This window comes from Daphnia magna, linkage group LG4 (genome assembly GCF_020631705.1).
Source record: "Daphnia magna isolate NIES linkage group LG4, ASM2063170v1.1, whole genome shotgun sequence".
In the NCBI taxonomy this organism is placed as follows: Eukaryota; Metazoa; Arthropoda; class Branchiopoda; order Diplostraca; family Daphniidae; genus Daphnia; species Daphnia magna.
The window spans coordinates 2,236,511-2,256,333 of NC_059185.1; the positions used below are offsets into that span (position 1 = coordinate 2,236,511).

General features: G+C 42.1%; 5 protein-coding genes across 8 annotated transcripts; 3 read left to right on the top strand and 2 right to left on the bottom strand.

Annotated features, from left to right (window-relative positions):
• Positions 1–427: 427 nt before the first annotated feature.
• On the top strand, positions 428–1,486 carry LOC116921080. Its single transcript, XM_032927283.2, has 2 exons — positions 428–574; positions 639–1,486. Exons 1-2 carry the CDS (start codon positions 491–493, stop codon positions 1,422–1,424), a joined length of 870 nt encoding a protein of 289 aa, XP_032783174.2. The 5' UTR covers positions 428–490; the 3' UTR covers positions 1,425–1,486.
• A 412-nt stretch (positions 1,487–1,898) lies between these two features.
• LOC116921076 (neurofilament heavy polypeptide) lies at positions 1,899–3,751 on the top strand. The gene is made up of 2 exons (XM_032927275.2): positions 1,899–2,295; positions 2,364–3,751. The coding sequence occupies exons 1-2, from the start codon at positions 2,281–2,283 to the stop codon at positions 3,591–3,593; spliced, it is 1,245 nt and encodes a 414-aa protein (XP_032783166.2). The 5' UTR covers positions 1,899–2,280; the 3' UTR covers positions 3,594–3,751.
• LOC116920086 (glutathione S-transferase 1) lies at positions 3,631–6,031 on the bottom strand. Its single transcript, XM_032926145.2, has 9 exons — positions 5,875–6,031; positions 5,655–5,788; positions 5,415–5,585; positions 5,208–5,353; positions 4,977–5,144; positions 4,391–4,526; positions 4,142–4,315; positions 3,936–4,081; positions 3,631–3,872 (listed from the first exon to the last, which is right to left on the bottom strand). Exons 2-9 carry the CDS (start codon positions 5,785–5,787, stop codon positions 3,702–3,704), a joined length of 1,245 nt encoding a protein of 414 aa, XP_032782036.2. The 5' UTR covers position 5,788; positions 5,875–6,031; the 3' UTR covers positions 3,631–3,701.
• A 1,020-nt stretch (positions 6,032–7,051) lies between these two features.
• LOC116921073 (B-cell lymphoma/leukemia 11A) lies at positions 7,052–14,494 on the top strand. 4 transcript variants are annotated; one of them, XM_032927271.2, is made up of 6 exons: positions 7,052–7,182; positions 7,292–7,439; positions 7,500–7,792; positions 7,869–8,072; positions 8,431–8,676; positions 12,530–14,494. In XM_032927271.2, exons 5-6 carry the CDS (start codon positions 8,548–8,550, stop codon positions 14,330–14,332), a joined length of 1,932 nt encoding a protein of 643 aa, XP_032783162.2. In that variant the 5' UTR covers positions 7,052–7,182; positions 7,292–7,439; positions 7,500–7,792; positions 7,869–8,072; positions 8,431–8,547; the 3' UTR covers positions 14,333–14,494. The 4 variants fall into 4 exon arrangements, with proteins under 4 accessions (XP_032783162.2, XP_032783157.2, XP_032783159.2 ...); XM_032927266.2 differs by having other exon boundaries at positions 7,074–7,211; XM_032927268.2 differs by having other exon boundaries at positions 7,074–7,211; positions 7,530–7,792.
• A 4,046-nt stretch (positions 14,495–18,540) lies between these two features.
• Positions 18,541–19,762, bottom strand: LOC116921081 (ninjurin-B). Its single transcript, XM_032927284.2, has 4 exons — positions 19,626–19,762; positions 19,460–19,558; positions 19,159–19,398; positions 18,541–19,082 (listed from the first exon to the last, which is right to left on the bottom strand). The coding sequence occupies exons 1-4, from the start codon at positions 19,722–19,724 to the stop codon at positions 18,834–18,836; spliced, it is 687 nt and encodes a 228-aa protein (XP_032783175.2). The 5' UTR covers positions 19,725–19,762; the 3' UTR covers positions 18,541–18,833.
• Between the last annotated feature and the right edge of the window lie 61 nt (positions 19,763–19,823).

The following is a 19,823-nucleotide window of genomic DNA, read 5'->3' on the forward strand; positions in this document are numbered from 1 at the left end:
CGGTCACGTCATCGTGACTCAGTCCCGTTTTCTTATTTAAATTCGACTTGACACGACCTTTACACGCTTTCAGAAGTGGTCGTCTTAACAGATGGACGAATAGTACAAGACATGGAACATTGATTTAAATTAAACTATACGTTATACTAGATGGATACGTTCCTAATCTAGAAGGGAGTTCTAGAATATGTCGATTTGAATAACGGAAAGTCTTTTCCGCGAAATTATAAGATAAAAATACATGGAGCCTGCACTGAATAGCAATGGCAGAACGATCAACATGGAAATATGTTGGGTATTTCCGACATTGACCCTCCCCAACGCAGACGTCTAAATTACAGTCTATACGAGAAAGTCTAAAAGGAGAAAGTTTGAACAGTCCCTCGATACACCAGCATTCTGAAAAATCGCTTTTAAGACATGACCAGTAATAGTTGAACCGTATCGCAGTAAGACAACGAATAGACGACGATGAAACACATTCACAGCGATGATGGAAAACCAGATCCCTATAAAAGGGTATCATATAGAAACAGAGATCAGTATTGCATCAGACATCATGGCTCTCAAACAGGTAAACAATTCCAGTACCTTAATACTTAAATGAACCCTCCAATCAATATTGTTTTCTTTAAAAGGTACTTGTAGTCTTGGCTGCGCTCTGCGCTGTGATGGGCAGACCGACGGAGATGGACAATCCTCCGATGAAGCCGAGTGGCACATCAGACATTGGCAAGTCTGATCTTGAATCTGAGCAGACTGGAATGAGTACTAGCATGAATAACTATCCGCTTGGACGGCCCATGGCGTTCATCCCGGTCTATTACTTACCTCCTCACGGTATTGTCCCTAAACTGAGGATGCGCCGGCCTATGCAGAAAGATGGCGAGGCAGTGCCTCCCATGGTCTATTCTAACCCAAAAGACTGCGAAAAAATGATGCCTGAAAAAGAGTTGCCATTACAAGCTGGGCAAAAGAACCCACAAGATCTTAACCCTTCGTCCATCGTTGCACAACCTGCCCAGCCAATGAAGAATCCTGACAAACTGATGGACACGTTACCTAACGTGGAGGAAGGAAAGGTTCACGAGAATGCACCAACCAGTTCGTTTGATTCTCCAGCTGAACTAATGTCGGGATTAGATAAGCCCGTTTCCAGGAGCACCGATAGGGACCAGCAGGATGTTGGCAGTATGATGAACGCTCAACAAGACCTTGTTCCTTTGTCAGAGCCATCATCTTTAGCAATTCCAAGATTGAAAAGATCTCCCCAGTTTTATCGTCCACCACACCACGGCTACGAAAGGTATGGCTACGAAGGCTACGGTGGCTACGGCGGCTACGGCGGTTACGGCGGTTACGGTCCTTATGATTACCCCGGATACGGTGACGAAGTCATCGATATTGATATTGAAATGTATTGAAAATGTTGAATCAAATGTATAGTCCGCTAACTGTTCGATGACAAATAAAACTATTGATGACATATTGACGTTTTATTATGGCTAGTTTGAATCATGTGAAAGAGGATGTGTTCTCGTTTCTTAACACCGTGCAGTAGCTATAAGAATACATGAACTGATAAGGTTGTTAACTACTATTAATGATGATCTGGCCATGAATTATAGAGATACTATAACGATAGGGGTTTTTACAGGTAACACTGCCACACAGGTCGAAGCCAAGTGGCTAAATCACGTCGGTTATGTTTTGGTCCTTGATTTCAAGTTAAGCAATCACTTTAAGGTTTTGTCGGAGATTTAAACCGATCGTTAAATCAGCTGTGTCAGTCTATGCTACACTTCAATTTTCGTTCGATTCTTATAGCGAAATCAAACAATCCGATGTCTATACTTGATCGTTTTCCGTGCACAGTTCATTACGTTTTCATTTGTAAAGTGGAAGTATAATCGCAAGACGAAGAAGGGTTTCGTGATTATTGGGATGAATAATCAGTGCATTTATGGCTTCAACAGGGAATGTTAAGTCATATGCCCATATCTTGTCTTCGTATACCGAACGTAACTGAGTTTTGTGAAACGATTCAGCTTCGACAGTGTCTTCTTGGAAGACTAATGTCGCAGGCCAGCAAATTACCACGAATTTGCAGAAACATTTTGTTAGCTATTTCCATTACTTGTTCGTTCCAGTTCAAAATAGATAGTCGAAAACTCGACGAAGAATAACGTTGTCCACAACGCACTCCCCATTGGTTGTAGCCCAACAATCAAATCCTATATAAAGCTAGTTGCAAATCAATCGAGTCTTATTATTCTCATCATGGATTCCAAACAGGTTAGATAGTCCTTTTTTTTGTGTGTATTTAGTTTGCAATTTCTAATTGGTTTGTTATTCTTCTTCAGGTATTGATGCTGCTCGTCGTAGCCTTTTGTGCTGTGACGTGCAGACCGACGGAGAAGGACGAGTCTTCCATCCACAAACACCCATCGCTTGGAATAGTTCACATTCGTTTTGTATCCGATACTGGCGTTGATGAACTTTTGGGAATCTTCAATCCAGAGGCACTCGAACGTTCTCTAGAAAAATTACCAGAGAAAATCCCTTCGTCTGATCTCGATAAACCGATAGAAAATCCATTGGATCAGAAGAAAAGCGAACCGAATGTGGAACGTCCACCAATGGAGAAGGACGTCGAAGAGAATCCCGTGCGTCTCATCGACGAAAAGGAACGTGAAACGAATCCTATCAATTTGCCGGAACAGAAGGAAAGGGAACCTATTCTGGAGAATCCATTGAAAGGAGAAGATATCGAGAACGTGTCACCTGAACGCGAACAAATTCGTCAGCGACGAGAAGTGCCCAAGAGTCCATTGCTAACTGATTTACACGAGCCGAAGTTGCTGCACGAGTCACCAGGCAAGTTGCAGGAACAAAAGGTTGGCAAAGATTTCATTAAGAAACAAGAATCTCATCACTCGAGTCCAGTTGAAACTCGGTTTGAATCGAAACATGGCGAGTCGGAAAATATCAATCCTGAAAAACCGAGACTCGGTTCAGAAAAATTGAATCCTGAAAAACCGAGACTCGGCTCAGAAAACGTGAATCTTGAAAAACCAAAACTTGGCTCAGAAAATGTGAATCTTGAAAAACCAAAACTCGGCTCAGAAAATGTGAATCTTGAAGAACCAAAACTCGGCTCAGAAAATGTGAATCCCAAAGAACGGAAAGAGCGTCCTGACGTGTTAAAAGAGCCGGAAGAACAACCCCAGAAAGAACGTTCTGACGAGTCAAAAGAGTCGGAAGAAGAACGAAAATCGGAATCATTTCCTTCCATATTATTACCACCTCGAGTCATGTCTAAACGAAGACGTTCCATTCTAGACGGTCTGCCAGTGGGTGATGATGGAAGGTACGATGAGAGGTCTCATTACCGTTTACCAGGTTCTACCGACGTCCAATTCAATGAAGATAGGCCTCGTTACGGAACGAGCGGAACGTATGGCGACATGTCACGTTACAGGGTAGATGATCCGTACGGTTATGGAAGACCTGGTGGCATGGACAGGCCAATCTACGACGATAGATACAAACCGTACGCAACTGATACTCTGGTCGATATCCAGATGAAATGAGAACGTGATGGAGGACTTGGTGTGGAAATGAAATTGCTGAAATCGTACTCTTTTTATATTTTCTTGAGTTCTATCCACATGTCTTATGTTTTTTGGTTTGTCATAAATTTATCTCAATGTAGTCGGTCGTTTTTCAATATATTTCTTGATGGATGGGATATTACCAACGTGTTCCACTAGTTTTTTCAAGTGCGGGTGGTCCTCCAGCACGCGTCCACCCAAGCGTTCCATCATAGGGGTCGTGAAGTATGCATAATAAGCGATATCAGCCCACGTTACCTAAAGTGTAGTATACTATTCAGCTTGGGTTTCATATCTTATCTTTAAATGTACAATTCCTACAGCATTGCCGACCAAAAATCCGGTTCCATTCTGAACGAGAAATTGTTCGATCTTCTTCGCGTGAGGCTGAATCGTCTCCTCGTTGACTTTGTCGAACACTTCCTGTTGTTTCTCCGGGTCCTTTTCGCGTGCAACTGGACGCATTCCTTGACAGATCGTTTCGTCCATTAGTAAAATGTGCACTTAGCAAAGAATTCGTGTTTTACCTGCGTGCAAATCGTAAACGCAATCGATGAACATATCCGCTTGACTTCTTTCCCAGTCGTCCTTTCCGGCCAGTCCATGCCGTTTGGCCAAATAGCGGGCAATAGTATTAGATTGAGCCAGTATCTCGGAACCATCATCAACTACTAAGACGGGTATCTGTCTGAACGGCATATCTAATTGAAACGCGTGATGTAAATTTGCATAATAGAAAACATTGGCGTGAAAAGAACAGAATATGTGATGCAGACCTTGCTTAAGGGAAAGCCACTCGCTATGCTCGATACGGTAGTCTTCGAACGGCACTTCAGCGCAGTGCAGTATCAGTCGGGAAAGTTCTGCCCGTCCACGGACGTTAAAGTAAATTAGTTTATAGTTTGTCATTTCCTACTTCGAAGGGAACCAGTAGTTTTCACGACGAACGTGACGGAATGGAGGGATGATATTCAATCGAGGCAGAGAAAACGACAGGTACAGATGGGTTTGGTGGCCAACGTTTTTTCAAAAGCAATTCTTATCTGACAGCTAAGATAAACACGATCGTGAGCTCTCGATAGCTAAACTGTTACTATGCGCTCACATAACAATATAGTAATTGCGTTTCATTCTGTAGAACAATGGCCATTGATCAGTTTCGTGTTTGGAGCAGGGCAGCAGCTTAAGGCTCTAAAAATCAGGGACACGATATTACACTATACAGTTGCACTTGAAATAGATGTATCAGTTAAATGCGCGATAAATTTAAAATACGGTTGAAAGACTGCTTGTTTTATTGCTACCAGCACCGGGATAAGGTTAAGGCTTACAGTCTGGAAGCATTTAGTTTTCGTATATTTAACCAGATGTTACAGGTCGGGTTTCGACGTACTTTTTGATGTTGGGATTACTGCCAACCAATTCGATCAGCTTCTTGAGATGAGGAGCCTTGGTAAAAACTTCGCCGCCCAAACGCGTCATGATGGGTGTAGTAAAAAACGCATAATACGCAATATCAGCCCAGGTCAGCTGTAACATTAGAATATTTTAAGTTGGTAAAACATTTCTGCAGGATATTTGTACTACACCTACCCCTTGGCCAACTAGATGTCCACTACCATTCTTAATGATGTGTTGTTCAACCTTCTCCAAATGGGGTTGAATTGTTTCTTCATTGACTTTATCGAAAAGTTCTTTTTGCTTTACAGGATCTGTTTCCCAAGTTGGTGTTCTCATGGCTGCATTCAAATGAAACACATTGAATTATCAGCCCTGATTTTATACACTTCTCAAACTTACTTCCATGCATATCATAAATGCAATCAACATACATGTCAGCTTGGCTCTGCTCCCAGTCATTTTGACCAGCTAATCCATGCTGGCGTGCTAGATAGCGAGCAACTGTGTGAGACTGGGCCAACATTTTATTTCCATCTATTTCCAAGACCGGGACTTGCCCAAAAGGCATGTCTGACAATACAAATGCAAATTTAATAATATGATTTTCAGATCAAAATTTAAATTGATAATGGAAGTTACTCGGTTTAATAGCTGGCCAATCTTTGCCTTCGAAGCGGAAATCTTCGAACGGAACTCCAGCGCAATGCAAAATTAACCGAGAAAGCTCTCCACGTCCTCGGACGTTAAAGTAGTAGAGTTTGTAACCGGGCATTCTACAGATATTGTAATAACATAATGAGTTATTCTCGCGGCATTAAGCAAGTTTATGACATTGTTTGGATAATATAAAAACACTTACCTGTTGATCACGTAGTTATTTGACAGACGAAAGACGAATGTGTAAACAGGACACGACACCTAACGGGACCGCAATGGACTGGTCCCAGTTCAGCATTTGTTGCGCAAAATCTTAAAATAAAAATATTCAATGCGCGATAAGCTGATAAAGTTTCATTTCTTATCAGAGAAGGAAGAAGAGTGACTCAGCATCCCATATATTTGTAAGACAGTATGGTGATTTTTCCCAAAATGTTTACTTCTCACAAGCAGTTTATCACTGTGAAATGAATTGAAAAATGTACACGAAAGAAACCAAAATGACAGTTCATGAACCGTGACAGGAAAAAAAGAAAACCATTGTTTCAATAAAATTCAACCTTGTCAAAGCGAGGATTTTTTCAACAGACAATCGCATCGATATGAAAGAGTCGATTATTTGAAGAGGGTTATCATGTCGCAGGACATTAACGGAGATGAGCTTTAGAGAAAAACATTAAACTATCCCATCACATATGGTGGTGCGCAGCCATAAAAACTACTTTGAAATTTCAGTCGTGCAGTTGAAATGATGAAATATCATTCGGTCTGTGAACTGAACTCATCGGTCACGATTTATGCGAGTTCGGAGAGTAAAGCGAGATATGATACCACCTTTGTGTACCAAGTTATGTGTCTTAAGAAATACGTGTTTTAGCATAAATGATTTAAACCTTGAACCGGACATAACTAGATTTTTCTGCTAGACGCGCTATGCGGAAAAAAAGTGAAGACGGCAGCCATCTTAGAAGGTAAGCCAATTTTTGGGTGGAATGAATATGCGGGCATAATTATGCAGCTGGCGTGTTCACGAGCTGTATCCGTTTGATTCATTGGGAATCGTTAAAGAAACAAAACACATAAAAATTCGAATGTTAGTTTTATTGCAGCTGACGTTAGTGCCACCTACCGAAAGACAAACGAAGGCAATTAAACTGTCAAACAAACAAGCAAGCACATGGTTGGGTTTCTTTTTTCAAAAATGAACTCTCTCGTCCGAATGCACACACACAATAAAAAGGCCAAGACTGGAAATCCGTCTGCCTGTCAATTAAACAAGAATAAACTCGGTCAATTAGAAGAAGTTCTCGTCAAAACTGATTCTAATGGCACATAAAAAGTCCATACTTGGTCATCAACGTTCTCATTGCATTCAAGAATTGGTTTGCGTTTGCTAGTGCAGTGTATAACCTTTATCACGAAAGCGGTGCTATTATACGAGTAGACGAACAGGTTATTCCAGTTTGACCGTCAGGAAGGAAAGCAGCAATTGTTTTTGAATGGAATCCATGTAATCCAAATTGCCTCAGACAGCACTAAGTATCATTACGTATTTCATTGATATTTCTTTTGTTTGTGTGCCTCTCTTCTCTAGACAGGTTTCAAATTTTTTTTTACAGATAGAGAGCATCTAAAAGTGAGACTCACTTTTCCAAGTGCCACTGCAGTGCTATGTCTTCCAACCTACTGGCATACATTTTCAGCTGGAGATTACAACGTCTATGGCAGGTGGATAGGCAGAACAAAGGACCAATTATGTTAACCAATGTAAACATACTAGACCTGTGTGATGTAGAGATCCTAAACGCTGATCAACAGATGGCCCAGTTTTTTTTGTTTTTATTTGTTCTGTTTCAGAAAAAAATTGCTGACTGCAGAACTGAACCCAGCGTACCGATCGAACCTGACAGTTGACGAAAAAGCTGCTGCGCCAATCGGTTCAAAGATCACCCGAAAGTTGCCTGTCTCTCTTTAACCCGTATGTCGGCCTTATCGGATGTTTCCTGTCAAGTGTCGCCCCAGATGTTGGACAAAACAACCGCGGCTTATAAAACAACATTAGCATCGGGAAATGTGGCGCTACGTCGAGCATCGATGACACCAATCGTCTAATAAAATCCGTAAGACATTCAATTTAAAAATAAAATAAAGACAGAAAACAATTTTTATCGGATGAGGACGTTGAGAACGAAATAGGATCCTCTGTTCCAGCTGTACTCGTGTGACCCTTTCGCAATTGGCCATATGTGAGTTTGAACTGCCCTCTCGGTGAATGAGTCTATCACGTGGATATCAATGACGATCAACAAGAGAGTCGACAATCCTCCATTCCGTCCTTGAGGAACTCTTGTAATCATTTGGGTACATGTTAACAGATCAGCAGGGGTCAAAATGTTATTGGTAAGTATTAAATTTTCTATTTTTTTTTCTTTTTTTGCTTGCTTTTTTTGGGGGAGGGAGAGAGAAGAGGGTTTACTCGTCTCATCTTGACAGAACCTGTCCATTCATGCCATTTTCCCCGTTCTTTTTTTTTCCCTACTCCGTTACCTCCCACCACCTTGGAGCCCCACCCGCCCCTTACTGGCACAGGACTGACTTTATGCCAGCTGTGTATATGCGCTTCATCAGCTGGCTACTACTACCCCAGTCGACGGCCGACCGCCCAGCCAATTGGACGTGTCCCCTTTTTTTTTGCCTCTCTGCTGCTATCCATTCGAACATTGAAAAGAATTTCTAAAATATTGTTTTTAACACCCAGGACTTGCCATCACATCCTGACGTGTTTCTCCCCCCCAGTGATGAACTGAGTTGTGTTGATTAAAAAAAAAAAATCAAAAATCAACACCCAATTTTGGAAAAAAGAAATTTGTTCAGTATGCTGATGCGACATCATCGCCATTATCAGCCGGAATCATCGGATTATTATTCGTCGTTGACTGCCGCTGCAGCCGCTGGTGCTACCAGTCCATCATTGTCATTGGGGATCATCTCATCATCGCTAGAGGTAAGAACAAACCAAGTGGATGTGGACACTTTTTCTATATTTATTTTTTATTTTTTATTTGTCTTGTCTGTGTTTGTCGATCTCGTGTGGGATTTACACGTCCCTCCCCCCCCCACTAAAATAAAGACACAGGGAGACAGCACACACAGATCGTCGCCGTGTGTTTGCGTCTCATATTGTCCAAAAGGAAAAGATTTCTTGTTTGATAAGATTTCCAAATCAACATGTAAAACACAAACACATTAGATTTTGTTTTTTTTTTTATCCGTTGACGACATGTTAGGAGCTTGCCCAATCACGTCGTAGTTTTGTTTTTAATTGGAGACAGGTCCATCAGGCTTTATTATCAGCAAAGATGGTAGGCATTTTTATTTTCCTCTTCTAAATATGTTCCAGATGGCACGTGTTGGACTATCCTCTTCTATGTGTGTCTTCTAAAAAATCTGGAGTTGATTTAAATTAGAAAAAAAAAACTGGGGTGAAATTCTAGGACTACATTTATTGTGTCAAAGAATTCTTTTAACCTTAAAAAAGAAAAAGAAATGCAATTCAAAACGTTGGGCGGCAGAGTCGGCGGCAGTTTTTTTTTTTTTTTTATTTTATTTTTCTTCCTTTCCCAAAAGTCTTTTCTTTTCTCTCTCTGTGTGTCTCTCCAGTTGCACAGAGAGCCGCGCGCCAGGATCCGGGACAGTCTGGCGCCATCGGTCGGTCCGCCGACTACTAGCCGGGGCTGGCACTACTGGCTGTGATGTGCCAGCTCCTTATATATACTGGCCCGACTCTTTGGAGCCTCCTCTCTTCTTTTCCGTCCTTTTTTTTTTTAAATTTTTTTATTCTTTCCATTCTCATTCTCCTTTTTTTTTCGATATTAGTTTGTCAGTTGTTTTTTTTTTTTTCTTACCTTAAACGCAAATGAAAATGAGTTTTTTTTTTTCGCTGTTTCTTTGAGAGAAAACGTTACAGACAGTAATTTTGTTTTTGAAGGTAGCGCTAGTACGCGCGCGCGCGCTGGGAATATTTATTTTATTATTTAATTGACTTTCAAGAGAGCGAAGAGAAATGTGTGCGCGCAAACGCTGCCACCTGTCCCACCCCTTAAGGTGCTCACCTGTACGTCGCCACCTGCTCTTTCCTTGACGCCAGTTGGAAAGAAGAAAAAGGGGGACCAATTCTTTGGTCTTATTTTCCCCAACTTTGCTTTCTTTTCTTTTTCTTTTTTTTTTTTTCGAGTGTTCTCTTGTGTGTTTTTTTTCTTCTTCGTTTTTTCCAACGGTGCGAAGGACGCACATTTGTCGATTACGAATTGATTTGTTTTGATTTATTCCGCCGTATAAGGTGGTAGAAAAACCCATCGAGTATTTAGGTCGATTTCAAATCAGAGCGACAAAAGGAAGAAGAAGAATAAAATAAAAGTTGCAACGTCTTTGGAAATGACCGCCGACGCTCTGCATAATGAATCGAATATCGTCTCACGAACAGCTGTTTTTTTGTGTGTGTTGTTGATTGAATGGTGAGACAAGAAGAATGACACGACATTTTCGTGCCGTTGTGCGGGTCGAGTTTGTAAATGTGCGAGTAGAACAGACAGCACATAACAAGCAAAACAAAAAAAAACTAATGGAAAATGCTTAATTCAGCGGAATATGTTTGGAGCGGTAGAGAAAGAAATTTGAAACGCGCGCGCCCTGTGGTGTCTGTGCGCAAGACATGGAAAAAGAACAAGAAGAAGGAAAAAAATAAGTTTTTATTTAATTTTTCTTTTTTTTTGGGGGGGTTCAAATGGAAAAGAGGCGCCAGACTGTCGGACGGGGGGAAGCTTATATAAGAAAAAAAGGCGCGCTCACTCAACTCTTTTGCTGTACCAGCAAGTCCTTGATGACCACAACAATTCATTTTTCTTGTTGTTGTTGTTGCAATAGAATTTAGGATAGCAGTTTGATTACATTTGACTCGGGAATGTTTCTCAACGAGAGCGCGCGTCCTATCTCGTTATTTGAAAGCAAAAAAGAAAAGAAAAATGGAGGGGATTTATTTGGACGAGTCAATAAAAACGAATTTGACCGCATGTACATGGTCAGTTGCGCTCACCTCACGCTTCGTGATTTGGGTTTGATTCCCGTCTTTTGTTCTAAACGGCACGAACCAAAGATAGATCACACACGAGAGCGCGTTGCGTGTGTCCACAATATTTCCCATTGCTGCAACACACACTCGTTCAAAATGCGGACTCGGAAATCTTTTATGATTTTTTGGAGTTTTTTTTTATTATTTGTTTTGAGCGGCTGTGAATGTCGTGATAAAGCACACAACACCCTTAACAACGCAGAGTGTGAGCGAAAACTGCCAATCAAAACACATATCCAGGTGTGTGTGTGTGTGTGTGTAAAGCCAAATGTTCCCGTAAAAGCAAAACGAAAAATCTATTCTCGGGGGTTTGTGTGTGTGTGTGTGTGTTTTTAAGGATATAGAGAGACAGTTACGTAAATATTTAAAGGAAAAAAAAAAATGCTTTTCTTTAACTAACTGCGTGAGCGATTCGAGCCACCTGCCGTTTTGGTCCAGCTTCTGTTGGACTGGGCAGCGCATTTTATTTTTTTCTTCGAATTTATTTTGGCAGCTGTTGTGCGCCAAGATTACTCAACAACTGACGAAAAGAACTGCATTTTGTAACAACCCACTTTTTATGCAAAATTGGCCGCATTCGCATCGCGGGGGTTTTGCATATTTCTGACTCCTTTCAACCGTCTGATTATGCGATTTTTCTCACTCACCAACAGCGTCGATCGAAAAATCATGGGATGTGTTCCAAAATTCTTTAACGGATTTTCTATTGACTCGAAGATTGTGTCCAGTCATCTCTTTTTTTTTTATAGAAAAAGAGGTCGAAATTGAAATGAGATAAAGTGTCAACCTATTTTGCTAGTCAATTTGGAGAAGTTTAAAAAGTCGTTCCAGAACATCGTTTGGAAAAGTGAGTCAGCCAGTCAGTGTGCACGTGCTGATGTGTGTTGGGTGTGAGGCGATCGCGTCAATAAACCTACACACAGTCCCGATATAACGTTTTGGAACGCCTGCTTTTTTGGGCAGCAGCTGGAACATCTGTTGCTTACAAGACATTTATACTCTGCTAGGGGGCTGGGCTGCTAGCAGAAAAAGAAGAACAATAAACAAAAAAAAACTCTTACCAAATATCTTAGCGGGTAAAACAAAAAAAAAAAAGAAAGATGTTCCATGTACATTATAAAAGAAGAGTCTCTCTCTTTTCTTTTTTTTTAAAAAAAGAGAATGTGTTTATCCAGACACATGTCCAGAAAGAGGTTGCAGTGGTGCTGCGATGAAAAGTGTAAAGGAATGTTGTCTTTTCCCGATGTTGTGGAACGTGCCAGCCCGCCATGTCCAGTGAGGGGGGGGGAGGGCATATGTTCCATCAGCTGACCAACAATTTTGTTTTTGAAAAAAAAAGAAAGAAATTCAAACGTTTTCTGCCAAGAACATCTGGCGTCTCGTTCCAGAACACGTGTTGAGTGATGTACTAATCATTCGGATGCATCTTGAAATGATTATCGTTATCAAAACTGGGAGGCCAGCCAATCGGAATCTGATTTTGTGTGGCTGTGAAAACTGAAATTCTTTCAGATTTTGGATTTTATTGATTCAACTCTACGATAAAGACGTTATCAATTGGGCTGTGTGATTGGGACAGCATTTATCTGGCCTTATTTTTGTTGTTGTTGTTGTTATTGCAGTTGATTCAATCCGTGAATTACATTTGTCCGTTCCTTTTTTTTTTGTTTTCTTAAATTAACTCAAATTTCATTCAATTTGATTAATTGATTTTGTTTTTGAATTGCAGAAAATGCCACTGGAATTGAGACTGAGGAGGTCGGGTACTTTGGATGAATACGAGAGGGCCGGCGCGCTGGATGAGGAGCTGTCGCCAAAGACGGAATGCAGCGAGGACAGCGTCGAAATTCGATCGAGCCCGACGCGGATCGGCCCCATCAAGAGGCCAGTCATTTTACGACCGAGCGCCATTTTAGCCGCGCATGCGCCGCATCCGCCGTTGAAACGGCCCTGCAACAACAGCAACAGCCAAGACGGCCATAGTCGAATGTCGCATTGGAGCGATGTGCATCAACAGCCGCAAGAGAAGCGAATGCGGCTAATGGCCGGCGGCAGTCATCCGCCGCTGTTGGCACCTTTCTATCATGCGGCATCTGTTGAGCATCAGCGGCAAAACGGGCTGAAATTAGCCGGCCATCCGCACGATTTTCTTTTGCTGGAAGCCGAGAGGAGCCGGCTGTTCCATCATTGGATGAGACCCGAAAACTGGCCTCCAGCCGTCAGCCATCCGCCGGTGGAAAGTGCTGCCGCCCATCATCTGATGACGTCGGCGCTCCATTACCACTATCCGCATCTGCTCCAGCCGGGCGGCGGCTACTCTCTGCCGCTGCCTCCGCATCATCCGTTCCTGCATCCGGCGCCGACTGCGGCCGCTGCTGCTGCCGCCGCCGCCGCTGCCGCCGCCTCCATTTTTAATTTATCCTACGGCCATTTGTTACCTCAGCCGATGTTTCATCAACGTCCCACCTTGTTTTCGCCTCCGTCATCCGTCAGCGGAGTCAAAACTCTTGGGCCGCCTTCGCCAGTTTGTGCCCCATCCGTCACTCCTCGGCCTCCTTCCATGCTCGGACCTCTTCCTGCCCTCGTTCCGCTTCACGACACACCTCCGCCTTCGGATTGCAGCCGCGAAGAGTCAGCCGCCCATCCGATGGCCAACGCTTCCGGCCAATCTCTGCCGCCGTTGGAGAAGAGGAGGCAAAAATCGAAGACGAAATCGAAGACGTCGGACGTCAGCTCGTCGCCCAGTCACCAGCAAATGCGGACGAGCAAAAAAGACGAGCAGAAAGGCCTTCCGGTGGACGATTCCGGAAGCGATGGCAACCGTCCGGACGCCAATAAATCGAACTGCACAAGCGGCGTCAAATCGTCGGTCGGTCCGCTCTTCCTCAGCGTCGAGACGCTGCTGAGACGGGACAAACCGATGGAGAGTCATCCGCTCGAGCAGCCGGAAGAAGAGGAAGAAGACGAAGAAGATGAAGAAGAAGAAGAAGAGATGCGTCAGCCGGAATTGGGAGAAGAAGGAGACGAAGAGGAAGAGGCGCATTGGAGGAGGCGGACGTTGCGCCATCCTGCGCATCATTTTCAGCCGGGCAGAGGGGGCCGAGAGGCGGCCGGAACGACGGCCGGCAGTCACCGGAATTACAAGAACATGACGCGAGAGAGGCGGATGCAGGCCAATGCCCGCGAGCGCACTCGCGTGCACACCATCAGCTCGGCGTTCGAGGCCTTGCGGCGGGCCGTCCCCTCCTTTTCGCACGGCCAGCGTCTTTCGAAACTGTCCATTTTGCGCGTCGCGTCCGCCTACATTGCCGCCTTGGGCCAGCTGGCCGGCGACGATAACGACCAAGACGACCGGTGCCAGCATCGGGGGACCACCAACGCCAACGGCAATTGTCAATTGAGCGAGTGCGTTGACCGTTGCACCCGCACGCTCATGACGGAAGGTCAACTCCTCCGCCGGAATAGGAAACGCTCGGGCGTGGCCGGTCGTCCGCGGAATGCCACTGACGACGAAGATGATGCAGACGATTGAATCGATTTGTTTTTTTAAATCAATTTTAATAGAAATTTCTTGTTGTTGTTGTTGTTGTTGTTGTGGTGTACATAGTGTTGATAATATTTGCATCTTTTTTTTTTTGGTTTTGTGCAATCATGTTCTTTATGAAATATTATATTACATTCGTTTGAAGTTTGATTTGCTAGAACGTTGCACTCACATTTTGTCTTTGTCGAAATGATTTCTCGCTCGTGTGACCGATGATCATATTACGTTTCTCGATTCTGGATTGGGGATTTTCAACAAGTTTCTGATCGAGAAGCCGACGGCTTTTGTGAGGTCACGAACGAAATAGAGCCGCAACAGACGGCCCTACACAACTCCATTTTTTTCATCTTATCACTTTGATTTTTGTTGTTGTTTTATTTTGGGAGGGGGGGTCTGTAGAAAAAATTAAACATTTGGACGTTTCAGAAGGCCGGCTCCTCCTCCGAATCCCGGCTGTGCGCCAGTGGCTGGCCCGTTAATCCCGCTCACATGGCGCACCAATAGCGCGTCAGTATTTAGTTTAGTTTTGTTTATTTGAATGGCAATAATCATCACATCAAAATGGCGTCTGCATCAAATCCAAATCAAATGCCAATTTGTTCATCCTGGCGTCGAAGTTTGATCGAATCGCAAAACAAACGAATGGCATTTCGAGTATTCGAAGCTCGTCGCTGGACATTTGTGTGCCCAATCGGTAAGTGAAATGGCGGCGGCTGTGTGTATTTCAGATCAATTATTTATTAGGAGTGAACAAAAATGCAGACTCTTTTCTTTCAAAAAAACATGTCTGCGCATCACTAGGCGCGGTCGGTAAAGACAATCGGGGGAGGAGAAATTTATTTGATTTCATTTTTTTTTTATTTTTCGTTGTCTTTCTACACGGGGAAGTGAAGGGAAATGAAAGAAGAAGAAGAAAAAAAAAAGAGCGGTGTGTGTGTGTGTTGAAGAGAGTGTAGGCGCTACAGTGTGTGTGTAAAATGTGGCGGCAGGACGGCCGGCGCCAGGTATTATAACCTGACAGGCAGTCAAGACAGGGAGGAGGGTTTGGGCATGTTGTGTTATTTCTTCAGGTGAGAAAGCCAAGAAGAGAATACAAAATTTTTTTTTTTAAATGATTATTGCATCGTCAGCATCGAATTGAAATGCCAGGTCTTTTTTAAACAATTTTTAAGATAATTTTGTTTTGATGTTTTTTTTGTTTGTTTTTTTCAATTTTCTTTGAATGTGGTGAATACAGTAGCGGAAAACGCTAGAAATGATTCACTCGTGATAAAAACATAATCGAGTTTGAAGTTTAACAAAACCAATGGTCGATTGTAATTTCCAGCCGTCTATTCAAATTGAATGAAACGCACGCGCTAAAAATAGGAAAAAAGGGGCTTTAATAATGTAATCAATTTTCACGATTGTTGGCAGTCTTTTCTATTCTCGTCCATCTTGATTTATTCCTGACTGATTCGAATGCATTTTCTCATGTTTTCCATTTGATATACAAGAAGCGATCGCCTGGTTGGTGTGTGATGTCGATTGCATTTTATAACCGGCCGCTATCATCGTCCAAGCAATTTACATACTCGGGGCACACTGGACAATCATCGTCGGTAATGATCCATCATCATACGGAGACTCGTAGTATGTCATTATAATAAATCATAATTGAATTTTTTTGAAATAAGGGAAAAAGACATAGCTCGCCTTCACGGCCCCAGGCTACCAGGTGGATTCAAACGAATTAGCGTGAGTAGCAGGCGGTAATATAATATTCATATTATGCTGACCTTTCTCGGCAATCATCCAGTGGGTTTCCGCAACGGGAAATTTGTGAAAAATTAAAAAATTTAATTTAATAATTTACGCCATCTATCGCCAATTTCGTTCAATTCACGCAAGGAATATATGGAAGGCAAACGGCATTTCATGCCGATCGGCAGTGATCATCACGTTACGCTAGGAAAAACAAAAACAAAAAAACAGGTAGGCATTTTCAATCAACAACATCAAAAAATCAAATTTAAATGTCTATCATTATCTCTCTACGCCATAGAATTGCCTGCATAGAAATTAGTAATTAACATAGCGGTGCTGTGAATAAAAAGAAGGCTATATTTAACGGAGTGGCAGGTCTATATAAGACATTTAAATTGCTATTTAAAAAGAAGGCTGGATGGCGCTGACCACCCGCGAATCTTTTTTTTTTTCAATCATGTCATCATCATCATCAGCACATACATTATCACGTAATAGAATTATTCATAGCACATCACGCGTTTCCTTCTAATTTTTTAAATAATTGTGTTCGTCTCGCTTGCGTGCGCTGACCGCGTAAAATCATTAGACCATTTTCCACAGTGTTCCATATCCATACACGTCTCCCCCCCACCCCATTTTTTTTTTTTAATTATTTCAACTGGAACAAGAAGAAAAAGATTGCCGACATCATTGTTTGTTATGTGTGTTCCTATAACGTGTCATTGCCCATTTTCTTTAGTTAGAAAAGGTTCATTTTTTGTTGTTGTTGCAATCTTCTTGGCAGTATGCATTATACAACTTTGATCGATCACCCTGACGTTCTTTTTGGCGGCTTCCCAGTTAGTGTGAAACAAGCAAACGGCCGCCCACTCACGCATCCGTCATCCTTTTCCTTTTATTGTTGGCCTGATCCGTTTGTTTTTTAGTGCACCGCGTCATCCAACACTCTGAATTTCTGTCAAAGCTGTTAGAGCTTAGAGGCCTATACTACTTGGCGAGGGTTGCGTAAACCAATTGAGAGCCGTTTAATGTTATTCTTTTGTTTCTGCCGAGTTGCTGTTTATTCCAATGTTTTAAACAGCTGACTGTCTCTTACACACTCACCCACCCGACATGGTAAGTCAACGTCTTCTCTTCAGTTTCAAGAAGTTTCGTGTTCGATTGAGGGTCAATTGGTATTAATCGTATCGCGAAAAATGATCACATTTCGAACGTGTCATCCGTTGGAAAACAATAGAAACGATTAGAATATTCTGGTGATTTGTGCAGGGGATTTCGGGGTGGGTGGATGTCAAGTTATTTGTGTTGCCATGTTTTCAACTTGGACAGGAGAAAAAAAGATGGCCCCGTGTTTGCGTCTTGTAATCAGTTTGACGGCGCCAAAGATAAACAACAAAACAAAAATGTTATAAAACAAAAAATTGACGCGACTTGCTGTCGGTTTCTCTTCTTTTATGCGCATACCGTAGACATGAAGGAAATAATAACAACGAAAAACAAAAGAAGAAGGAGGGGGAATCTGTCGGCGGCACCTGCCGCCTTTCAAGTGTTATTTAAAGAATGACGAGGATGCAACGTTGTATTTTGATTCCCATCCCCACCTCACGTTTCATTTTATTCGAGGCTCCGTCTTCCTTTTGTTTTTGTTTTTTTTTGTTTTGGAAAAGAGACAACTGGCGCCATCCAAGAGATGGATTTTCTCTACGTCACGGTATTATTAGAATGTTTCAAATCCGACATATCGACCAGGAGAGGACAATAACCGAAAAAATTCATTTTCAATACTTTGAAAGGGGTGACGTAAGTGTTATGGTCACACCCTACCCAATTATCGGCACGGTTTACCTTTAAGTCTGGAAGGATTTATCTTTCTCTTTAAAGATTTTGGTTTTTAGGACACATCAAAACATTGATTGATTTTGGTGTTTAAAAAACTAAAAGGAAAGCCTTTTTGTTTGAAATTTTACATGTGTACCTGCTGTGTGTGTGTGTGTGTGTGTATCTTGTATTTTTTTTTCTTTTGTTTTACACAGGTAGAAAAAAAAAAAAAACGTTTGTGTAAAACAAAAGAAAAACAGTTTGGGGGGGGACCAGGGGGGTGACTCTGGACGTGTGCCCAAATGTACACCTGAGAAATGCAGGCAGGGCTATAGGTGATTAAAACTACAACAGCCAGTGTAGACATGAATCTGTGTGTGAGAGCAAGTTTTAAAAAGAAAAGGAAAATGAGGGGCGACAAGGAGGCGCCAACCAAAGTTTAACAAAAATAAAATTAAAAAGGACCCGCTCTTGTCTGTTACAGACATTTCCACCCTCTTCCACCTTTGTGTTTTCCCTCTTTTCTTCACGTCTAACAACAACGAAAAAAAAGACACTGTATAGACACACAGTAGGGGGGCTCCAGCTTGATTCGGCGGGTGGTATGGCGGGTTTCCTTTTTTTTTTTGTTTTCCAGAAGAAGTTCAGGTAGATTTCAGGGTGTTGGAACTACATGCGAAACTACACCTTTTAACATTTTCTAATATTTTTTTTTTTGTTACCTGGTAATTGAAGCGGCTCGTTCAAATAGTGTTCCTCTCTCTTTATCTTTTGATTTTTTTTTTTTAAGTAAAACAATAAAAAAAAACAATTAAAAGAATTTCATTTCAGTAGCTGGAACCTTTCTTTTTTATCTATTTTTGTTTTAAATGAAAAAAGGGACTATTAAAAATGTTTATGATTTGATAAACTGGACGAGGACTTAACTTGCAGGATTATTATTTGATGATGGCAATGAAGATCGGGGTGTAGCAAATACGGCTATAAACACGTTAATAATGGCGATAAAGAAAACGAGGCCGAGCGTCAAGTGATCTATCTTATTGAGCCAGTGTAGTCGCCGTTGGGCGGAAACGTTTGCTGGACCCGAATCGGATTGCTCCTCGTCTATGACGGGCATCGATTTCGATTGGATGTAAGAGCCGATAATTAATAAAATGCCAGTTGCGAGCTACCGTTTGAATTCGAAATGTGATTAGTAAAGTTCTTTTTTTTTTTTTAATCTTTGAATGTGATGTCCATCAAACCTGTAAGATCATGCTGATCGAAATTAGAATGATGGAAATGATCCGTTCAGGACCTTCGGTGTAGGTCGAGCTGATGGCATTATAAAGTTGATTGGCGTTGGCCGTTAGGAAAGCAAAATCCACTAGGCCGTTGGCCAACGTTTTCTTATTGTTGAAAACACCGGAAAGGATCGAGTAGTCCGAGTGTTGTCCGGCTAAGTTTCTAGCTGCGTTTGGGCTGTCTGTCGTGTCCGATGATGCCTACACGAGTAAAATGTTCTCAATGTGTAGTTAACGGTAGTTTGCCTCTGAATTCGTAAACCTCTTGTTCGACATTCCGACGTCTGCTGAATGAAAACAAATTTCTAAACCAATCGGTCCATTTAGACTTTTGTACGACATGACTGCGATCCTGGGTTTCCTTATTACAAAAATTACGTTTAGAATTATTTTTTGGATGATGGTCAACGTTTGAAAATGTCAAATACCTCGATCTGGGGATCTTGTTCCAGCGAATCGTCCACGTTCCCTGTTGCCTGCTGGACAACAGCTGATTCTTGGATGTCTTCATTGATCGAATCGGCCATTCTCCCTACACCAGAAGTTGTAAAAAAACAATTGTATGCAGCTCAACGCGACCGTATGCCACACTAAATTTATCCCAAAGCAAGAAACTGTTAGTGTGT

What these genes read in the sequence shown, in the direction of transcription:
- LOC116921080 (XM_032927283.2), top strand. Translation starts at nt 491, where the DNA reads ATGATGGAAAACCAGATCCCTATAAAAGGGTATCATATAGAAACAGAG. An exon ending in ACATCATGGCTCTCAAACAG is followed by an intron (nt 575 to 638) that starts GTAAACAATTCC and finishes TTTCTTTAAAAG; the next exon opens with GTACTTGTAGTCTTGGCTGC.
- LOC116921073 (XM_032927271.2), top strand. Translation starts at nt 8,548, where the DNA reads ATGCTGATGCGACATCATCGCCATTATCAGCCGGAATCATCGGATTAT. An exon ending in TCATCTCATCATCGCTAGAG is followed by an intron (nt 8,677 to 12,529) that starts GTAAGAACAAAC and finishes TTTGAATTGCAG; the next exon opens with AAAATGCCACTGGAATTGAG.
- LOC116920086 (XM_032926145.2), bottom strand. Translation starts at nt 5,787, where the DNA reads ATGCCCGGTTACAAACTCTACTACTTTAACGTCCGAGGACGTGGAGAG. An exon ending in CCCGACCTGTAACATCTGGT is followed by an intron (nt 4,527 to 4,976) that starts TAAATATACGAA and finishes CCTTCGAAGTAG; the next exon opens with GAAATGACAAACTATAAACT. An exon ending in GTGGCTTTCCCTTAAGCAAG is followed by an intron (nt 4,316 to 4,390) that starts GTCTGCATCACA and finishes CGTTTCAATTAG; the next exon opens with ATATGCCGTTCAGACAGATA.
- LOC116921081 (XM_032927284.2), bottom strand. Translation starts at nt 19,724, where the DNA reads ATGGCCGATTCGATCAATGAAGACATCCAAGAATCAGCTGTTGTCCAG. An exon ending in AACAAGATCCCCAGATCGAG is followed by an intron (nt 19,559 to 19,625) that starts GTATTTGACATT and finishes TTTTGTAATAAG; the next exon opens with GAAACCCAGGATCGCAGTCA. An exon ending in CGATCAGCATGATCTTACAG is followed by an intron (nt 19,083 to 19,158) that starts GTTTGATGGACA and finishes TTCAAACGGTAG; the next exon opens with CTCGCAACTGGCATTTTATT.